This window comes from Staurois parvus, unplaced genomic scaffold, assembly GCF_062004578.1.
Source record: "Staurois parvus isolate SC_StPar_1 unplaced genomic scaffold, SC_StPar_1.0 ptg000444l, whole genome shotgun sequence".
Lineage (NCBI taxonomy): Eukaryota > Metazoa > Chordata > Amphibia > Anura > Ranidae > Staurois > Staurois parvus.
In genome coordinates this window covers 576,985-591,529 of record NW_028318240.1, presented here as the reverse complement: position 1 = coordinate 591,529, position 14,545 = coordinate 576,985, and the positions used below count along the sequence as shown (strand labels likewise).

Below are 14,545 nucleotides of genomic sequence, written 5' to 3'. Positions count from 1 at the left end.
GATGGAAGAAGGAACATACAATGGGGACCAGGTGGGATCTGAGAGAGGTTGCTTCGTGGTGTATGCAGACCATGCCCCTCTTGCTCCCAGGGATGTTCAGAGCTGTGAAGGTGTCAGGGTCTCTCCGTGGGGGGATGGGAGCCTATTTTTGTGGTGCCTAGGGCAGCACGAAACTTAATTACACCACTGGCTGGCGGCTATAGCCACTGGCAATAATTTGGCAAAAAACCCTGACAGGCTGGTTGTTCTGTAGGTAATTGATAAATCGACTTCAGTACAACCAGCCCGCCCATAGATGGATTGAAGTGCGAATGGTTTCTGCTGAACCTATCGAAGTTTGATCCATCAATGGTTGGCTTAAGGGCCTGCCCCCCAATGCCATTTGTTTGATAATCTCTTGCCTATTAGCCTAGGAAATGGCCATTACTATTCCATAACATTTGCTCTCATTAATTTTTGTGGGGTTCAGATTTAGTGTCTGAACGTTGGTCATGGTTCAGCCCATCACTAGTGAAGGCTATATGTGCTGGCTCAGTGGAGTAAGTGTTACGTTTTATGATGAATACAAAAAGCTTGTCAAGGAAAAGAAGGGATGCCACTCACCAACTCGATGCTTAGTACAGTATATAGATGAATATGGCCTCAGCCAGTGCCGCTCCAGCTACACCCTCTGATGCATTTCCCCCCACCCAATGGGGCTTGGTCACCTCTGTGACCAAGCCTCCAGTGGGTGGGGCGAAACACATCAAGGGGCATGGCTGAAGAGGTGCTGGCTGAAGCCACATTATACGAAGCATCGGGTTGGTGAGCGGCGTCCCTTTTTTCCTTGACAATGTTGCTACACCTCTGAATGGTGCACAGGGGCCATTTCCCTTCACTGTACCTGACGGGGAGACTTACATCTCAGTTTAGGGCAGTACTGCAAGTTTTACAAGATTACAGAAAGCTGATTAATGTGAAGAGTGGAGGGATTGCAGAATGCACCATCCATCAGTCCTGCTGGCTGGCAAGGCACATTAAACTTGATTCTGATGTTAAAGTGTTACTAAACCCACACCAGTAAAATCAGTCTGTATATGCAGTAAATCATACTTGTTATACTCACTATGGAGCCTAAGGGGTTAATCCTCTGTATTGTGTAAAAAGGCTGTTTGATCCTGTCTTCTCGTCTCCTCCTCTTGTTTAAAGATCCACATCTTATCTCCTGATAAGACAGATTGAACCATAGCCATTCTGCGCATGCTCAGTTTAGTGTGTATTGCTAGAGGTTTTTTTTTTATCTTGGGAGAGCGCATATGATCAGCACTGTCCAGACAGAGGTCAAAGGTTTTGCACCCTCCTAGAGCAGAACAAAAACTTCTTCTCCTACAAGCTTAGTTAGTGCTCTGCTGAACACTAATAGAAGTCACAAGACTGCTATATACTGCTGATGAGAAAAGGTATTTAGCAGTTTAAATTTACTAAAATAATTTCCATGTTGTGTGTACTGTGGGAGACCAGATATAGTGAATGCAGGGTCCGGGGAGACCAGATATAGTGAATGCAGGGTCAGATATAGTGAATGCAGGGTCCAGGGAGACCAGATATAGTGAATGCAGGGTCCTGGGAGAGCGGATATAGTGAATGCAGGGTCCTGGGAGACCAGATATAGTGAATGCAGGGTCCGGGGAGACCAGATATAGTGAATGCAGGGTCCTGAGAGACCAGATATCGTGAATACAGGGTCCAGGGAGACCAGATATCGTGAATACAGGGTCCAGGGAGACCAGATATCGTGAATGCAGGGTCCGGGGAGACTAGATATAGTGAATTAAGCAATATGGTAGTGTGACAAGAACACCCCTACCTGAAAAAGAAGGTTTCTAGATGATCCACGCGGAGTAATATGAATTCAAAAGAATTTTAACAATACTTTATTTGATCACATAGATCATAGGGAGGTTAAACATGAGCACGGTGTACATGTGAAAAAAATAAAATCATGTTAAAAAACACTTAGCGTCTTCAATTTAGGGTCATCTTAGCCAATAGAGCACCATATAAGGCAGAGTTGTGTAATGATGAGATAGTTATCCTGGGTTTCCGTAGGTTTCCCGCTTTATATTTGAGTAGACCATGTATTCAGTAGGTGTGTTCCCAATATATGTCAGGGACCTCCTGGAATGTAAAAGCTGGAACACAAAAATACATAGTGTATGTATAGAAATATGGAAACCAAATCACATCCAAAATTCACCAGGCCTCCCTCCACAGTAGTCAATGGATACTACTATTACCTTCTCAATAGTGAGACTATCATACCCGCTTCTCAAGTGTAGGGACTTCCTGGATAGCCACCCCAAATAAAACAAGGTCCACAGTACCAAATGATTCTGAGGATATATATAGAAAAAAATTATTAAATATATAGATTATGGGCATCAAGTGACCCCGAAAACAAAACACACACAAAATGTGGATATATTACCATCAATAAAGATCAAGAAGACTCCTGTCGACTTGAAATAGGATCAGGTCCTTGATGCTTTTTCAAAGATGCATATGGGGGTGAGGAGCCAGGTATACACAGTGCGTGGATTTCAAACACATATAGTGTGTATGTAGCATATAGCAGGCCGTAGATACCTGAGTTTAATATACCCAATCAAGGGTTTCCAAAAATTGCTCAATTAGAGAAGGTTATTGCGGTTTTATAAGGATGTGGCTATGTCACAGTAAAAAATACCTGAATAGGATAGCGTGTGTATATATATATATATATATATATATATATATATATGATTCTTCTCCAAAGAGGATTTCCAAAAAATTCCCCGAGTATACAGGGTAAATTAGGCCCATAAAACATGCCCTATTAACATCATGTAGGCTCTATAAATCTCAACAGCCGTAAGCTTTAAATAACTTGCCACCGGTGGAAGGTATGTTTCCCTGAGGGATTGCCGTTTGCGAACCGCTGTAATAGTAGCCCACTGGTAGTTCTCAGAGGGTCTTGGGCCTTCCTAGCAGGGAACTGTGACACCGCCGTTCCTTCCCGCCTCGTGGGCGCCGCACCCTGTGAAGACGCCGAGCGTAGTGACGTCAATACGTTGACGCGTTTCGTCCGCCAATCACCGCAGACTTCGTCAGAACTGGGAGGGGACTTCAATCCTTTGCCTTATATGGTGCACTAATTGCATACCAAAAAGTCTCCACCTCGCCATCTTGTGTTGAAAGAATATCACTACATTAAGAATATCCAAAGTGAATTAAAACACATATCTTGAATTTTAAAATGATTGCTGGATGTGGAAGAGGAGCCTAATTACTATAGATCAAGTCATCTTCTAAGAGGATAATAAAGAGGAGATTATTATTAGCATATTTCTTATTCACATAGGGAAACATCAAAACCAGGTCCAGCTACCAGAATTTCAATGTCAGTCCTATTATTGTATATGCTCACCACCCAATAGGAATAGAGAGGATTGCATAGTTAGATTCATATTTTGTCCACAGAAGCCCATATTTAATTCATATATATGGTATCCCAATGTAGATTATAACTCAGGGTATATGAAGAGTTCAAGGGAATTCATTTCAAAAACACCCCAAAGTTGAGTTCTGTATTTAGTCCAAATGGGACAAGTGCCCCCAGGGTATAGATCCAGAATTTTTCTTTTTGGAGGAGGACTTTGTCAAAGTCACCCCGACGAGCCGAAATATTCAGCAGAAAGATCCCTTTTACTTTTAGACCATCTGTTTTGCCCCCGTGTACTTCTTTAAAGTGTTGTGCCAGTGGGTTCTCTTTTTCTCCCTTTCTTACATTCCTATTTTCATTTCTAATGTCTCTCAGATGTTCACCAATCCTAGTCCTAAGGCTTCTTTTTGTTTTACCTATATATATCTTTTTACATGGACATTCTATCATGTATATCATTTTACTACTAGAGCAGTTAATAAAGCTTCGTATTTGAAATATCCTAGAGTTATCATTGTTGAAGAACTGATTGGACTTATGTACAAATGGACAAATCTGACAATGGCCACATGGAAACATACCATATACGCCGGTCCTCCTAGTTAGCCAGTTTCTTTGTGGTGCCCTCTGAAATTCTGATTGTACTAATATATCATTTAGATTCCGAGTTCGTTTTGCTACCACATGGGGGCTCTCTCCTACCTCTCTCGCTATCTGCGGATTTTGAGTTAGTAAATGCCAATGGGAGTCCAGGGCCTTCTTGACTTCACCCCATTGTTGTCCAAATTTAGTTATGAATCTTACCGGTTGGTTTACAGTGTTCGCAGCTGCCTTTGGTTTTGATTTATTAATAAGTTCCTCTCTTGTTTTACCGAGGGCTCTTCTTTTTGCTCTTCTTAGGGTTCTATGTGAATAGCCCCTCTCTCTGAACCTCTTATAGAGCTGGATAGATTCATGTCTATATTCTAATTCTTCTGTACAGTTTCTTTTTATTCTCTGAAACTGACCAATAGGAATTCCCTGTTTTAAACTCCTTGGGTGATAGCTATTAGCATGTAGAAGTGTATTGGCCGCTGTTTCCTTTCTAAATGTTTTAGTGACCAGTTCATTTTCGTGGACAGAGATTGATAAATCCAAGAAAGTTATCACCTCTCTATCCACTGTGTAAGTGAGTTTGATATTTCTATCATTCTTGTTCAAAAATTCCATAAATCTTTTAAGCTCATCCATACCTCCATCCCAGACCATTAGGACATCATCAATGTATCGCAACCAGGTTATTGCGTATTGTTTATAGGGAGTGGAGGGATATACTAGCTCCTCTTCCCACAAACCTAGATGTAAACATGCGAATGCCGGGGCCCAGGGTGCTCCCATGGAGGTGCCACATATTTGCTGATAGAAGAAACCCAGAAACTGAAAACGGTTATGGGTCAGCATAAACTCCAGCAAATCCAATATAAATTCATTTTGAGCCTCCATTTCAGGAAAGTATGTCTCCAGAAAATGGGCCACCGCTTTCTGTCCCCAGACGTGTGGGATGGAGGTATACAATGATTCCACATCAATGCCCACCAGGAGTGCGCCTTTTGGTACTTTTACATTTAGAATCTTTTTAAGTACATCCCCCGTGTCCCTTACATAGGATCTGAGTTCCAAGACCAGATCCTTGATTAAGTCGTCTACAAATTTACCTATTGGTTCCAAGGGGCCACCAATAGCAGATACTATAGGGCGTCCCGGTGGTTGAGAGGGATTTTTATGTATTTTTGGGATTACATAGAAGGTGGGAATATTATATGTATCAACTGTCAACATATCACATTCCCGTTTGGTTAATAAGTTTGCTTCACGTGCCAATCCCACTTTTTTATTTAGATCAACCACAAGTTTTGGGAACGGATTGTTATGTAGTTTACAATATGTATCCAGACTCTTCAGCTGTCGAAGCACCTCCTTCTCATATTCCACACTCTCTAGTAGTACTACATTCCCCCCTTTATCACTCTTTTTAATCACAATGTTTTTAGCATTTTTAAGTTCCCAAAAATACATAAAAATCCCTCTCAACCACCGGGACGCCCTATAGTATCTGCTATTGGTGGCCCCTTGGAACCAATAGGTAAATTTGTAGACGACTTAATCAAGGATCTGGTCTTGGAACTCAGATCCTATGTAAGGGACACGGGGGATGTACTTAAAAAGATTCTAAATGTAAAAGTACCAAAAGGCGCACTCCTGGTGGGCATTGATGTGGAATCATTGTATACCTCCATCCCACACGTCTGGGGACAGAAAGCGGTGGCCCATTTTCTGGAGACATACTTTCCTGAAATGGAGGCTCAAAATGAATTTATATTGGATTTGCTGGAGTTTATGCTGACCCATAACCGTTTTCAGTTTCTGGGTTTCTTCTATCAGCAAATATGTGGCACCTCCATGGGAGCACCCTGGGCCCCGGCATTCGCATGTTTACATCTAGGTTTGTGGGAAGAGGAGCTAGTATATCCCTCCACTCCCTATAAACAATACGCAATAACCTGGTTGCGATACATTGATGATGTCCTAATGGTCTGGGATGGAGGTATGGATGAGCTTAAAAGATTTATGGAATTTTTGAACAAGAATGATAGAAATATCAAACTCACTTACACAGTGGATAGAGAGGTGATAACTTTCTTGGATTTATCAATCTCTGTCCACGAAAATGAACTGGTCACTAAAACATTTAGAAAGGAAACAGCGGCCAATACACTTCTACATGCTAATAGCTATCACCCAAGGAGTTTAAAACAGGGAATTCCTATTGGTCAGTTTCAGAGAATAAAAAGAAACTGTACAGAAGAATTAGAATATAGACATGAATCTATCCAGCTCTATAAGAGGTTCAGAGAGAGGGGCTATTCACATAGAACCCTAAGAAGAGCAAAAAGAAGAGCCCTCGGTAAAACAAGAGAGGAACTTATTAATAAATCAAAACCAAAGGCAGCTGCGAACACTGTAAACCAACCGGTAAGATTCATAACTAAATTTGGACAACAATGGGGTGAAGTCAAGAAGGCCCTGGACTCCCATTGGCATTTACTAACTCAAAATCCGCAGATAGCGAGAGAGGTAGGAGAGAGCCCCCATATGGTAGCAAAACGAACTCGGAATCTAAATGATATATTAGTACAATCAGAATTTCAGAGGGCACCACAAAGAAACTGGCTAACTAGGAGGACCGGCGTATATGGTATGTTTCCATGTGGCCATTGTCAGATTTGTCCATTTGTACATAAGTCCAATCAGTTCTTCAACAATGATAACTCTAGGATATTTCAAATACGAAGCTTTATTAACTGCTCTAGTAGTAAAATGATATACATGATAGAATGTCCATGTAAAAAGATATATATAGGTAAAACAAAAAGAAGCCTTAGGACTAGGATTGGTGAACATCTGAGAGACATTAGAAATGAAAATAGGAATGTAAGAAAGGGAGAAAAAGAGAACCCACTGGCACAACACTTTAAAGAAGTACACGGGGGCAAAACAGATGGTCTAAAAGTAAAAGGGATCTTTCTGCTGAATATTTCGGCTCGTCGGGGTGACTTTGACAAAGTCCTCCTCCAAAAAGAAAAATTCTGGATCTATACCCTGGGGGCACTTGTCCCATTTGGACTAAATACAGAACTCAACTTTGGGGTGTTTTTGAAATGAATTCCCTTGAACTCTTCATATACCCTGAGTTATAATCTACATTGGGATACCATATATATGAATTAAATATGGACTTCTGTGGACAAAATATGAATCTAACTATGCAATCCTCTCTATTCCTATTGGGTGGTGAGCATATACAATAATAGGACTGACATTGAAATTCTGGTAGCTGGACCTGGTTTTGATGTTTCCCTATGTGAATAAGAAATATGCTAATAATAATCTCCTCTTTATTATCCTCTTAGAAGATGACTTGATCTATAGTAATTAGGCTCCTCTTCCACATCCAGCAATCATTTTAAAATTCAAGATATGTGTTTTAATTCACTTTGGATATTCTTAATGTAGTGATATTCTTTCAACACAAGATGGCGAGGTGGAGACTTTTAGGTATGCAATTAGTGCACCATATAAGGCAAAGGATTGAAGTCCCCTCCCAGTTCTGACGAAGTCTGCGGTGATTGGCGGACGAAACGCGTCAACGTATTGACGTCACTACGCTCGGCGTCTTCACAGGGTGCGGCGCCCACGAGGTGGGAAGGAACGGCGGAGTCACAGTTCCCTGCTAGGAAGGCCCAAGACCCTCTGAGAACTACCAGTGGGCTACTATTACAGCGGTTCGCAAACGGCAATCCCTCAGGGAAACATACCTTCCACCGGTGGCAAGTTATTTAAAGCTTACGGCTGTTGAGATTTATAGAGCCTACATGATGTTAATAGGGCATGTTTTATGGGCCTAATTTACCCTGTATACTCGGGGAATTTTTTGGAAATCCTCTTTGGAGGAGAATCGTGTGTGTGTGTGTGTGTGTGTGTATATATATATATATATATATATATATATATATATATATATATATATAATATACGCTATCCTATTCAGGTATTTTTTACTGTGACATAGCCACATCCTTATAAAACCGCAATAACCTTCTCTAATTGAGCAATTTTTGGAAACCCTTGATTGGGTATATTAAACTCAGGTATCTACGGCCTGCTATATGCTACATACACACTATATGTGTTTGAAATCCACGCACTGTGTATACCTGGCTCCTCACCCCCATATGCATCTTTGAAAAAGCATCAAGGACCTGATCCTATTTCAAGTCGACAGGAGTCTTCTTGATCTTTATTGATGGTAATATATCCACATTTTGTGTGTGTTTTGTTTTCGGGGTCACTTGATGCCCATAATCTATATATTTAATAATTTTTTTCTATATATATCCTCAGAATCATTTGGTACTGTGGACCTTGTTTTATTTGGGGTGGCTATCCAGGAAGTCCCTACACTTGAGAAGCGGGTATGATAGTCTCACTATTGAGAAGGTAATAGTAGTATCCATTGACTACTGTGGAGGGAGGCCTGGTGAATTTTGGATGTGATTTGGTTTCCATATTTCTATACATACACTATGTATTTTTGTGTTCCAGCTTTTACATTCCAGGAGGTCCCTGACATATATTGGGAACACACCTACTGAATACATGGTCTACTCAAATATAAAGCGGGAAACCTACGGAAACCCAGGATAACTATCTCATCATTACACAACTCTGCCTTATATGGTGCTCTATTGGCTAAGATGACCCTAAATTGAAGACGCTAAGTGTTTTTTAACATGATTTTATTTTTTTCACATGTACACCGTGCTCATGTTTAACCTCCCTATGATCTATGTGATCAAATAAAGTATTGTTAAAATTCTTTTGAATTCATATTACTCCGCGTGGATCATCTAGAAACCTTCTTTTTCAGGTAGGGGTGTTCTTGTCACACTACCATATTGCTTAGTATGTTGTTTTTGGGTTTATGTATCCACACTTATACAAGTGAGTCGGAGATATGTTAATGACACCAGTAATTCGTGTCATTTTTGGTGGCTTGTTTTTGCTTTATTGTTTAGATATAGTGAATGCAGGGTCCGGGGAGACCAGATATAGTGAATGCAGGGTCCGGGGAGACCAGATATAGTGAATGCAGGGTCCGGGGAGACCGGATATAGTGAATGCAGGGTCCGGGGAGACCGGATATAGTGAATGCAGGGTCCTGGGGAGACCAAATATAGTGAATGCAGGGTCCGGGGAGACCAGATATAGTGATTGCAGGGTCCTGGGAGACCGGATATAGTGAATGCAGGGTCCAGGGAGACCAGATATAGTGAATGCAGGGTCCTGGGAGACCAGATATAGTGAAGGCAGGGTCCGGGGGAGACCAGATATAGTGAATGCAGGGTCCGTGGAGACCGGATATAGTGAATGCAGGATCCTGGGTTTAGTATCAGGTTAAATAGGAAGGGCTGAAGTGTATACATTGTGTAAACTTTGTAACAATAAATCAAAATGAATCGTTGTCCTTTAACATGTTCATCTTTCATCAGTGTCTCCACGCAGCAGGTGAAGAATAAAGATCTACAAGACTCAATCACCACATGGGAGGTGCTGGCTGTGAGCTTATCAAAAACTAAAGGTAATAGATACTTCCAGATTTGACAAGTGTGATGTACCCTATTTCTGTTCTTGTATTGCGTATACTGTACCACTCATAGAAAAGAGCTATTAAACTAGGCTGATCATGGCCACATTGTGTATTGCACAAATTAAGGTTTATAAAAGAAAAATCAATTATGATAAAGGACCTGATGTATACAAAAGTCAAGTTTGTTGTCACACAGAGCACCATTCAGCTTGTTCTATTTCAAATGACACTTCATGCATTGACATAACTCTATAGACCAAGGCTGTCCAGACAGTATGGTCACCTGCAGACTTGCCACAATCCACAGACAGCTTAACTCTTTAACTCTGGTACAGAATCCAGTGCAAATTTACTTTAGATAATTGCAGCACAGATTATGTTTTTCCAGTCTTTTAAAGACAAGGACTTTTCTAAACCTTGTCTCTGGGAAGAACTAACACTGATTGAGGGAACACAGAAAAACACTGGCACTTTCCCCTCCCCTCTAAAGCACGTGCACATCACCCCTGTAGAAATTAATTTAGCATAAAACAGACATCTGTATCTTTTCATATCAGTGTCTCCTCTAAAATGACAACTAAAGTCATTTAGCTAGTACATTTTTAACTTTGCGTGTGTATGATGGCTTTGAAAACAGGTGTTAAAGATGAACCATGGTATATTCATGTCTAAGAGGTCAGCAGGTCATAAGCTTAGTCTTAAGAATAGCAATCGGAATGTAAAAAGATACTGGTATGCAGTAAAACAAAGAGAGGATATGTCTTTTATAAAGAAAATCATGTCTAATCTATAATATAGTTAGTTGAATAATTATTTCATATAATCAATTTATTAGTTAGGAATAGTGTGTAATAAGTTTAGTATCAATTATTGTTGGTTATATGCATTTATGTGAACATTGTCTCTTTCTAAAGATATGTGAAGCTATTGTATATCATGTATCATGTATTTCTGTCGTCTAAGAGGTTTGAAGATAACGTCACACTAAGAATATAAGTTTAGAAGGTTTACATATATGGACACTAAGAGTATAAGTTTAGAAGAAGTACAAAAAAGGGTTTACTCATTTAGCTCACACTGAATTAGGAAATAACTGTTTAGTGGGTTGGTCTGGTAAAATATATATAAGATGTGCCTTAGAGATAGAGAGATACATACACTCACTCACACTCATACATCAAGACATTATACAGCTGACATGCACTGACATTTTTGTTTTCTGAAAGCCTGCAAAGCTTTGATACACCTGTTGTCTTCCTTGCCAAGACTGAAACACTTGTCATAGAACAGGCAAGAGATTAGACATTTCTCCAAAGCTTATTTCTTTTTCCATAATCTACAACCTTTGTTATATTTTACTCTGTATTTTATTTTATCTTTTGTATTCATTTTTGATGCCAAGTGTGAATTAAATAAAAGTCACACTGTTTTAAATCAGCCTGGCACTAGAACAATTTGCCTCAAACGCCTAAAAGACAGACACTTAAATAATAGAAGTGTCACGATATTTAACAACCCCCATACTCAAAAAACCCTCCCTTGACCCCACTGACCTAAACAACCTTAGACCCATCTCCCTGCTACCATTCACTTCCAAGCTCCTTGAACACCTGGCCTACAATCCCCTAAGTGCCCATCTCACTGATAACAACCTCCTTGATCCCCTACAGTCTGGCTTCCGTCCCCTACACGCCACCGAAACCGCCCTACTCAAAAATCACCAATGACCTGCTAACCGCCAAAGCTAATGGACATTACTCAGTCCTCCTGCTCCTTGACCTCTCTGCGGCCTTTGACACAGTCAACCTGTGAGATGGGGAAACAGCTTTCATTGTTTGAACACTGACATGCTACAGTTTAGCCACAAGATGTCACTGTTTTAACACAGCTTCAGACTGCATAGAGATTTCTGTATTCAATAAGGGGTGGGGTTTACTCAAGAAGTGAACAAGAAGAGAAAAGGGAAGCCATACTGGAGAGAGAGAGAAGAAGGCCGAGTGATGGGATAATCCGTTGCCATCCAGCTGTAGAGAAAGCACTCCGTAATCAGAAATCCCATTGAGTGAAGCTGATGGTGTTCAAGACGCTAATCCTGTTCAAAGAGGGGAGGATTTGCTGCTGGGAGGCTGATGAGGACAGAGGAGCAAGGCAACATACATTGCTGATAGTGTTGCATGCTCGGTGGAGAGACATTGTTCTGTTCGGCGTCACCAGCGGATGAAAAGCAGACCCGGGTCGGTAATATCGTGTCCGCACCTCATTTCAGTGTTGGCGCCTATAAGACTGAGACAGGCCTATAGTTAGTTAGGGTCTCTGTTTGTGTCACGCCACAAGTGTTGTTACTGATCATTGGAAGGACTCCACAACTTAAAGTGACATTTCACATTGGAGAGCTGATAAAATCCTACGAAGTCAAGCCAGACTGGCGTTTTGCTCAGAAGGAATACTCAGGCACGTGCTACAGGACCAGTTATGGGAGGGGGAATACTGTAGATTTGTGTAAGATTGTAAGCTGTTGTGCTGCACCGCAGGCTAGCCCATACTATACACCCATACACTGATTCCTGCTCTTTTAGGGTAATAAAAGGTAAGGTGTGGCAGCTTAGTTGTGCCCGCCAGTAGGTATATTACTACACTTTCTACCTTCATCCATCATAAGGTGCCGTGCTGTGCAGCACAAGGGTCTCAGCCTTTGGGCTGGGAGTATGTAAATTTGTTGTATGTTCCCAGCATTTGGGGTTGTGTTTATTTGCCACCTCTAAGTAAAATTCTGTTGTGGCAAAAGCTGGTGTTGGGTTTGCTTTCTTCGTTTTGTGACTTCACTGTATCCTAGGGAGCCCACCCCGGTACACGGCTTACAACTTGGCGTAGTCAGCAAGATACAGTGACCGTTATGGACGGGAATGCGGCGGGAGATCTTCCCCCGGCGCCAGTGGCACCGGTCCAGGACCCAGGTCAGGGTGCGCCGGTGCAAGTCCAAGTTTCCCCAACACTGCTGACACAGCTTGCCCCCGCCCTGCCCGTACCAGTAGGGTACATTCCCGTGGGGGGGCTGTTGAGTCACCTGCCAAAATTTGACAGTAAAAATATGACGTTGCAGGACTGGACTGAAAGAGTGCGAAGTGCGGTTAGGATGTGTAACCTGACGTCTGAGCTGCGGGCAGAGGTTGCATTGGGGGCTCTAGAGGGTGACGTCAGACGGACAGTGATGGTAAGGCCAGAATCTGAGAGCGACACCCTAGAGAAAATATTCTCCCTGCTGGAGAGAACCCAAGGGGGGCGTGCTAAAGTAGTGCAGCTGCGAAACCATTTCTTCAGTCGACCACAGCAAGAGGGTGAGACCCTGATGCAGTACTCCAATGCCCTCCAGGAGATGCTAAATGAAATACAGCAGTGAGATCCAGAGGCCATTGCAGCTTTCCGGGAGGTGGACCGGCTACTATGAGACCAGTTCATAGTGGGGCTCTCCAACAAGTTCTTACAGGACAAATTGCAAGAGATGGCCCGAACGGGGCCCAACATGACATTCTACAGCATCTGCTTAGCTGCCGTGGAGAGAGGAAGAGTGCATACCTGTGGCGGCGAGAATAGTGTGTAGTACCCATGCTACAAGAGGTCAGTCTGCATCTGAAGACTCAGAATCCTTAAAGGATGTGGTTCTGGCCCTGCGGACAGAATTAAGAGAACTTCAGCTGGAAGTATCCCAGATGAAGACAGAATCTCCCTGGTCTCCGGAAATGACCTCAGCACCGCGCACCACTCAACTCAGGATAACTCAGCTTTGGGGACACGTCAAAAGGGGACCCCTCTGTTGGGCTTGTCGACAGTATGGCCATATGGCCAGAGAGTGCCCAGAACATATGTACTCCGAGCCGTAGTTAAACTTCCGACCGCCGCAGTAGCTGGGCGTCCTGTGGCGGTACACCAGAAGCTAAGCCCTAAGCATGAAGAACACGACCTGTATGCCAGCAGCCCCATTATGGAAGCTGAGTTGGAGGGCTAGAAGGTACACTGCCTAGTTGATACAGGGTCGGAGTGCACCCTTATGCCTCTGGAGTTCTTTGAAAGACACTTTGGACATATGATGGAGCCGGAAGACGGGAGTGTCATCAAGCTGACGGCTGCCAATAACAGAGAGATGGACGTCCGAGGAATAGTCTGAATGCGGGTCCGGCTGTGTGGGCAAGATGTTGGCAAGAAGGGGGTCGTGCTGGTGGATCATTCATCCTGGAGAGGGATGGACATGACACTAGGTATGAACGTGCTGAGAGACCTAGACCACCAACTTTATGTCAAAGAAGGGCCAAGGTATTGGCAACGGGCCACCACACACCGGCCAACCCAGAAGGTACTACAGCAGATGGTGAGGAGCTGTAGTCTGCGAAAGGGCGACATGTCCGGTTGACCCATTGGACACGTGAGGGTGCCGCGGAGGACCCCGGTGAAGATCCCACCTCGACAAGAGCGAATATTGATGCTGCCGGTTGGGGCTGGACGACAACTTAATGGACTGGAGGTCCTGATCGAGTCCGCTTACCAAGAAGAAACGCAGACTCATCCACTGGTAGCCCGGGCCCTCGCTATCGTGAAGGATGGATGTGTGCCTGTACGCTGCCTCAACGTCGAAGACTGTGAGTTAACCATCCCTGGGAAAACATTGCTGGCCGAAGTTTGTGTCTGAAGGGGATATTCCTCGACAGAGGAGTTTCACGCTACGGCCAGATAGGAGATCAGCCTGGACCTATGCTGTAGAGATCCATCAAAGGGAGACCCCGACAGCAAAGTGGAATGGTCGAGTGATCATGGCCCAGATGGGGGTGAACTGTAATATCCTGACTCCAGGACAACAGAAGTTGCTGGAAGACACCCTTTGGGAATTTCAGGAGGCCTTCTCGAGA

At 42.9% G+C, this 14,545-nt stretch overlaps 1 protein-coding gene across 1 annotated transcript in view; it reads left to right on the top strand.

Annotated features, from left to right (window-relative positions):
• Positions 1–14,545, top strand: part of LOC149453933 (venom factor-like) — a 374,515-nt gene that overhangs the window by 167,688 nt on the left and 192,282 nt on the right. The window contains exon 19 of the mRNA XM_089687988.1: positions 9,550–9,638. Within this exon, the coding sequence (XP_089544114.1) occupies positions 9,550–9,638 (89 nt within the window). The remainder of the gene's footprint in view (positions 1–9,549; positions 9,639–14,545) is intronic.